The 8,154-nt window shown below is 36.9% G+C and overlaps 1 protein-coding gene across 1 annotated transcript; it reads right to left on the bottom strand.

The window, feature by feature from the left end:
* Positions 1-1,970: 1,970 nt before the first annotated feature.
* LOC137735258 (uncharacterized protein At5g41620-like) lies at positions 1,971-6,449 on the bottom strand. Its single transcript, XM_068474668.2, has 3 exons — positions 5,848-6,449; positions 4,984-5,106; positions 1,971-3,573 (listed from the first exon to the last, which is right to left on the bottom strand). Exons 1-3 carry the CDS (start codon positions 6,205-6,207, stop codon positions 2,122-2,124), a joined length of 1,935 nt encoding a protein of 644 aa, XP_068330769.2. The 5' UTR covers positions 6,208-6,449; the 3' UTR covers positions 1,971-2,121.
* Between the last annotated feature and the right edge of the window lie 1,705 nt (positions 6,450-8,154).

Raw genomic sequence — 8,154 nt, 5'->3', positions numbered from 1 at the left:
AGAAAGTCAATGATCCCATGATTTCACTTCAAGCAAGCAATTATATTCCAATTGAATTGAAGCTTGCCAAAGTTTCTTTTACTTCAGTAAGTAGTCACCCTTTTTTATATCTAGAAGGAAGATGGAAATTCTCTCCTTCTAGCTTCTTTATTCGGTTTATTGAACAGAACGATTGGCAATGACACCCGTCGCCCAAGACACATGCAAGAGATTTCCTGCATTCAAATATGCACCCAAATACAAGAGGTCCTACCTTGTATGTATATATTGATGGACAAGTGACATGACACGACTTTTCACCCTAATAGTTGGTTCTAGACTTTAAAACCCTAGCCGCTAAGGAGAAAAATAGGATAAAAAACTAGGTTGCCGACTCTTGCCTTTGACCTTGGGTCTATTCCGTCTCTTCCCCTCCCTATGTCTCTTATCTCCTAACCATCTTTACCCTTTGGTTGGGGTTCCCTTTTGTCTTCAAAAAAAAAAAAAAAAAAATCAAAAAAAAAAATTGATAAAAGCCTTCTCTCTCTCAAGAAGCTCCTTGGCAGTGTATTGCATTCAACTCAAATTCATATCTTTGAGTGACGACTATTGTTCAGAGTTAAGGCGATGTTTCTTGTGATTTGTGTGCATGAAAAAAGATTACGAGGAAGAAGTTTGGTGTTTGTTGGAGGTGACTCATGACAATGCTTCTTTGCCAACGGTTGCAAGATCATCAAAAGGTGATGCAATCTTTTCCTCCTGGTACATCCACGACAATGTTTTAGAAAAATCGCTTTGGGGCGCACCTAGGCATCCCTAGAGACGTTTGGCAGCGTTCGCCTCTATTTTGTGGGAGTTAGCGAGGAACTCGTTTAGGCTTTGTCAGGGCGCACCAGAGCGTTTCCAGGCTTCTTTTTTTTTTCTTTTTTTTTTTTCTTTTTGCTTTTTAGCTTTTTTTTCTTCTCGAAATTCACGTTTGTTTTCAAAATCTAGGAGAAGAGAACACATAAAGCTATACCGCTCTTGGTTTCAACGAAGAAGAAAGAGAGAAACTCAATTCCTCTCTCCAATTCCCACGTGACAAAGTCTAACTCTAACTCTTTTTCTTTTTTTTCTTTTTTTAACTATTGCCCATTCAAATTTCGTCACCTAGCATATGCCCCACTCAATCTTATTTCTCTTTAAATCCCTTATAATTGCAGCCACACAACCTTATCCTTATAATTGCACCCACTCAGCCTTATTTCCCTTTAAATTCCATATAATTGCGAACACTCAACCTTATTTATCTTGAAATTCCCTATCATTGCTTACAATAAAATAAATAATTACAACATATTTAAGACCATATGACATAATTTTCAAGTTCAACTAGACTTAGCAATGAAGAAGATGATTTATCCTTGATTTATATATAATTATATTTGTTTTACAATGTATTATATTTTAAAAATATAATCACATATATATATATATATATATATATATATATATATATATGAAAGTTTTAAGTGCTCAATTCTCAAGGCTTTCACGTAGGCAAGCTTATCCATGAAACGCCTCACCTATGCCTTTGCCTTTTAAAACATTGCTCCATGATGATTCTACAACGTGCAATATTTAATCCACGTGAGTATTATCTTTCTTTTTAGTTGAATGTGCGTCCTCTACGGTTTGAGGAATTATCTTGTATTCATAATGAGTTTGTAATTGTGAAGTTATGGTGTTTTGTTTAGCATGTATGACCTCTTGATTGACGATGATACGTTTGCCCTATGTACATTCTTGATAGTTCTTAATAGAGTTCCATTTGATCTCAAAGGAGTTTAGTTGGTTCCTGGATCCATAGCCAGAGAAAAATAAGAATAACCACGTTCAAATCCATTGTGTGATTTTAGATTGTTCGAATGAGCTTCAAGAAATTTTTTAAAAATCATAGATCGTCACCGAAGTTTTTGGGGAGGTTTACTGATGGTAAGTGGAGACTTGGATGAGAACTAGGTACAAGGTAATTAACAAAACACTTCCTCATGTACAAAGTGTACTCCGTTTTGGCATTTGCACAAGAAACTCAGTTTACAAAGATTCTGGCCTCAATTCAAAGATCAGATATTCTTCATGTTATAAACTTACCATGAGAAACTAGAGAGGCCCCTTGGAAGTTTTCATGCGAGAGCGCTTTGCTTCTAACCTGGCTTCTAGTAGTTTTGCCATCAATGTATTTTCGTCGAGGCCTGGAGGCCATTCCCATGAAGATTGAGATTTCTCAAAATCTGGGGTTCTTAGTTTTGACATCCATTGCTGTACTGGACTAGCATTACCTGTATGCACAGGCTGGACACAAGTTTCCACCCTGCAATTACTTTCGGGATGACTGGATTTCATTCCACATGTGCTAAGTCGTTTACTTTGTATTTCTTGTAGACCTGTGATCAAATCGCAGTACTCAGATTCTTCAAGATTGTCAATCAGAGCTTGATTTTCTGCTCCCACTATTTCACCATGTTCCCTATTTGCAGATTGGCTTCTGTTTGCATTATAGGACATGCTTCTGGTCATACGTTCTTCAAATTGCCCTTGTAAATCACACAAGCTATTGGCCTTAGTGTTCTCCTGTGATACTTTCTCCCTCACGGAATTAGATCTGGCTATTCCTTCATATTGTCCCTCTGCAACATTATTTTTTCGCTGTCTAGAGCCGCGCTTGATTTGCTTTCCACTAGCACTCTTGCTTACGTCTACAGAGTGTGAATCATTGTCGGTGGAATCTTCATCAGCTACATGTTGTGGTGCACTTGTAGCCTGATTCAAAGGAAAGGACTCTAATGACTGCCGGCGTGAGCAATTTCCCTTCAGCTCCTTTGGGGATAACTTCCTATTTTTCTTTGTATCAACAGATCGTTTAGCCTGAAGAAAGGTTTCTATATCAAAACCTAACTTGTCCACAATTGTATTCCTCTCCGCATGGTCGCTCTGAGCTTCAGGCATCTTCATTTGCATCCGTTCATCAAGCCATGCTTCTGAAAGATGGAGAATTAATCTGTCAGAGCTGATGTTACCACTGTGACCCTTCTCGGGCTTTTGCTTCAGGGATCGCACCTCTTGTTCATACTCTTTTATTCCATTGGCAAACTCATCGCACAAGTTTTCTAATAGGATACGCGCTTTTCTCTCCCTTTCGAGCTCTCTCAGAGCATTAGAGAAAGAAGATTTCATTTCAGGGAGCTCTCGAGCTAGCTTCCAATGCAGGCTCTCTGAATGCTTTCTCAACTTCCTCTCACCTTCTAGCTCATCCCTAAGCAATTGGACAGAAGCTTTGATTCGGTCTTGGTCCTTATTCTTCCAAACAAGTTTATTTTCTGTAACATGCTTCATCAAGTTGCCCATTTCTTGCCTATCTGATTCTTTCTCATGCAACAACTCTTTAATTCTTGCATGAGAATGATCTAGTTCCAATTTCAGTGCTTCAACCAATGATATATTAGATGCCTGTTGCTCTTCAAGAGTCCAGATACGATTGAGTACTTTGAGTAATTCTGTGGATGTTTTAAAGCTACGACTTGATTCGCCCATCCTTCCCTTATAAGGTGCCACCTACAAAAAATTGAAAACCAAAAGGTATCTGAATCCATCAGACCCAGATAATGGGTAACATTGATTCTACAATGTGTGTAACTGTTCCAAAACGAATAATTACGGAACTCTTTTTTCAGGCATTAAAATTATCTTCATTGCATGCCTCTTAGCTCTCAATTGTTTTGGTGAAAGTCAAGAACTCAAAACAGTAATCTAATTGTACGGATGACATTGTTTATATGAATTATACACCATACCTCAAAGTTCTTTCTTGGATTTCTTGTAGTTACATAATGTCATAACCTACATGGTCCTTTGAAAACATTTTTATCCAGCATGGAATCTACATGTCGATGAATTTTTTTCAGTGTTTTAAAAGGCTCACCTCAAGGCGCGCCTAGGCGGCCTCTGAGGCTGGGCGTCAATGTTCCCGCCTCTGTTTTGAGGGAGTGGGCGGAAAGCTTCGCCGGAGCGCATCTGGGTAGCGGAGGTGCGCGCCTCAGGGCATCCGAGGCGTTCATCTGGGCATTTTTTTTCTTCAAAATCCAGGTTTTCTGAAATGTTTTCTGCCGGTCTAGTTTCAATGAAGAAGGAGAGACTTTCTCTCTCCAAATCTCATAAATTTCCATAATAATTGCTCCACTCAGCCTTTATTTCATTTTAAATACCCTATAAATACTCCACTCAACCCTTTATTTTCGTCATTTGTTTCATTTTAAATACCCTATAAATACTCCATTCAACCCTTTATTTTCCTTTAAATTCCCATAATTATTGCTTTATATCATTTTAAATACCCTATAACTACTCCACTCAGCCTTTATTTCCTTTTAAATTACTTATTATTGCAACATTAAGTCTTTATTTTCTTGAAATTTTCCTATAATTGTGACCATTCATCCTTATTTTCCTTGAAGTTCTCTATAATTGCTTATAATAAAATAAATAATTATAACATTTTGAGACCATATGACATAGTTTCCAAGTACAACTAGACTTAGTAATAAAGAAGATGATATTATCTTTGATTTATTTGTAGTTATATTTGTTTTTACAAAGTATTATATTGTTATAAATATACTTATATAATATATATATATATATATATATATATATATATTAAAATTTTAGGTTCCGTGAGGCGAAGCCTCACGCCTCGCACTGGGCTATCCATTGGACGCCTCGGCCACGCCCCTGCCTTTTAATACATTGATTTTTTCTAACACGTATATCTTTACAATGTTGTCTACTTATCAATTGAATTTACCCTTAATCACTAGTAGACTATTCAATGAATCAACCATTCTGATTACCATGTTAGTAAAAGGAAGCACATTCAAAGAAATGGAAACTCAGCTCTTAGTCCTCATTCTAATTATTGTTGAACTTTGAAGCGACTTCCTATTTTACCAGGACATAATTACTCACCTCCAATGAGCTACAACTAGCAGGAGATAGGGGTTGAAGTGCACAACCATTGCTCTCAACTGATTGATGGTGCTGTATCAGTGGTGCTGATATAAGCCTCCGCAAGCTGCTTGCACTTGCTGGCTGGAACGAGAAAGTTCAAGGATCAGTAATTAATCAAAACACACAAATGAAAGCACCTTCACATGTTTTTGAAATTTCGGAGCAGCAACAATAAGATAACAACTATCAAGTCATACACAACGACAAGCAATTCTTCCAAACATTACAATTTTCCCCTAATGTTATTGCTGCATAAAAGTTCCAACAAGACAGCTCTATGCCAAATACATTAACCTTGACAATTAAGAATCAACAACTCAAACTTTCGTTTCTGAAAAAAAGAAAATTCTGAATCATATTTGCAGCAGAGAAGGAATTAAAAAATTTTGCACTTCCAAGTGTATAAACCCAATAAAGTAAAACTACAAACACAAATGTTGAAAGTTCTGAGGAAAGTAATGGACACAAACATAAGATAATGAGAATGCCTCTCACTTTTGTTGGTTTTTTTTACAAGACTACTCTAATCTACGGAGCCTCCGAACTTGGATGGAAGGGGGCTGACACACTGCTCTAATCAACTGGCCTAACTCACATCCACGGAATTGTATATCTTAATGTGCCAAAGAAGCAAAAAACAGATACAATCTTTGGACTAATGTGTAGCATAGCAAGAAATCCCAAATAAGCAAAAACTTGAAGAAGCATTCCATTTCTACAACAGGCTTCACAATACAAAAAATGACTAAGCATTCGACCAAAAATAAAATAAACACACTAATAAAAGAAAACCCACGATGCCAACACAAATTGCACACACACCTGGTCGTGAGTTGAGCCAGCAGGACTCTCAGCCTCCACCAGAAGCCTGGAAATCCCAACCCCATTTCTCCTCCGCTGCTTGCGGTGGAGCCCACCGCCTGCTTTGCTCATTTGCTCGATTTCCCAGACGGAGGAACAGAGCTTTCTGGCAGAGACTGACGCTGCGGAGTGAGGATTGAGAAATTCTGAGGTGGGTTTTCTGTGACTCTGAGAACAGAAATCGACGAGCCTCCAAATGGGTGGTGGAGTACTGCAAAGCCCCCCTCTTTTCCTCACCAACACGCCGCGTTTCAACTTTTTAACCACCACTCCTCCTTGCTTTTTCCTTTCACTTTCCGCACCTTTTTCCTCTCTCTCCATCTCTCTCTCTCTCAATTCAAATTTCAATCTGTGCTTGCTAACCCATGATTTTGCTTTTGTTTCTGCTTTTTTTTTTTTTTTTCTTTTAATTTTGGGCGCTTCAAGATTACAAGGTTGCTTCTTTCACTCTCTTTTACTTCAAACCTACAGTTGTTCTGCCTACATTTTTGTTCATCTATTTCTCTTTTTCTTTTTCTATTTTTCCGCAGTGAATTTTTATGTTTCCTGTTTCTTTGTCCCCCGATTTACCCCGAAGTTTATCCACCTCAGCCATAATATATCAAGGGAATTCTGACAGGGACCTCCAAAATTGGGATTTGGATTCTCGCCGGATCCCTTCTCTATGAATCATAGGAATCAACGCACGTAGACCGTTAATAAAAAATCGTACGGTCATAATTAAATGCTTTTTATATTTTTAAAAGTAAAGTAGCCTTATTTTGCATGAAAAATATAAAAAAGGAAAAAATTGTGACCACATGATTTTTGATCAACGGTCTACGTGCGTTGATCCCTAGGATCCTCAAGGAGGGAATCCAGCGAGGATCCAAATCCCCGCTGGATCCTCTGCCTGGGGATCCTAGGGGTCAATGCACACAGACCGTTGATAAAAAATTGTGCGGTTACAATTAAATGCTTTTTATATTTTTAAAAGTAAAATAATCTCGTTTTGCGTGAAAAATATAAAAAAGAAAAAAATTATGGCCACACAATCTTTGATCAACGGTCCGTGTGCGTTAACCCCTAGGATCACCAGGAAGGGGATTCGGCGAGGATCCAATTCCCCAAAATTGGATTTGCACGTGAGATCTTAAGAATTATTACATTTTAGTTATTCATCGTGCATCGTGCGTTCATAAATTATTTGATTTTTTATTTAAAATTACACACAAATAGTACATGACGATATATGATGAACAATTAGGATACAGAAATCCCTAAGATTCCTACAAAATAGATCCGATGAGAATCCTCTTCCTCCAAAATTGGGCCCATTAGGCTCTAGCAGTTTAATTGCAAGAAGTTCCTATTATTTAAGCTTCATAACTTAAAATTCATTCTTAGAACCTTGATCTTGGGTCATCCCTATCTGAAAAGTTAAATATAGTTCCGTTCAGAATTATAGTCTTGCAAAAAAATTGTTTTTAAATGAACAGTGTCAAACCATTCTCATATATCATTTCCAACCGACTGGACTAAACATAATTCCTCAATAATTTATTAGTTTTAAGTTTATACTTTGGTTAATATAATTAAACTATTGTTAGATGCTTTTAAATTTAGTCGTTGAATTTAAATCAATTATTGCAACTGAGAGGCTAATCCCAAAAAAGGGCTAAGAGGGGCTATATTTGGCTAGCAAGATGTCGCTTTGGCAAAATAATAGTCTTGTGGGTTCCATAGAATTATAGGTCAGCTATAAGTTAGTGATGAGTTTTTTTTGGCAAATCAAACCAATTTTTGGCTTTTAGACTTTTAATCCTCTCTATTAGAGATGACCTTAGTACATTTATTACACATATCAACTACTATTTTGGGTAGTAATTGTAGGTTTTATATTTGAATTTTATAACAATTTTCACATTCTGAAAGTAAACTTAGTAACAGATAACAATTATAAAGAAATGAGCGTGATGCATATTTTACTAAAATTAAAATGACATTGTATTATCTTGTGTACTCACCCCATAAATTAGAAAACACCTCCAATAAACATCATAACCATTTGTGGTTTGGTAAAGGGACTCTTAAATTTTAAGAATTAGCAAACAATGATATTGTTAGTGCATTTTTCAAACGTTTTACACGATAGCTGAAGATCTTGACCCTTGAAAGAGAGAAATGACAAGATATGCACGTGATGAAATTGCCCTTTTCCTGCCTTCATGCGCCCTACATCTATACATTACAATAAATAATAATAGCTTTCTAAATATCTCACGTGGT

The sequence above is a fragment of the Pyrus communis genome, chromosome 7 (assembly GCF_041283825.1).
Source record: "Pyrus communis isolate YQ-2024b chromosome 7, ASM4128382v1, whole genome shotgun sequence".
In the NCBI taxonomy this organism is placed as follows: Eukaryota; Viridiplantae; Streptophyta; class Magnoliopsida; order Rosales; family Rosaceae; genus Pyrus; species Pyrus communis.
Note: the sequence above shows the minus strand (reverse complement) of the source record. Positions and strands in the feature narration are given on the sequence as shown.

Coding starts and splice junctions, on each gene's coding strand:
- LOC137735258 (XM_068474668.2), bottom strand. CDS start 6,207: ATGGAGAGAGAGGAAAAAGGTGCGGAAAGTGAAAGGAAAAAGCAAGGA. Junction 5,107..5,847: donor CTGGCTCAACTCACGACCAG/GTGTGTGTGCAA, acceptor TTCTCGTTCCAG/CCAGCAAGTGCAAGCAGCTT. Junction 3,574..4,983: donor CTAGTTGTAGCTCATTGGAG/GTGAGTAATTAT, acceptor AATTTTTTGTAG/GTGGCACCTTATAAGGGAAG.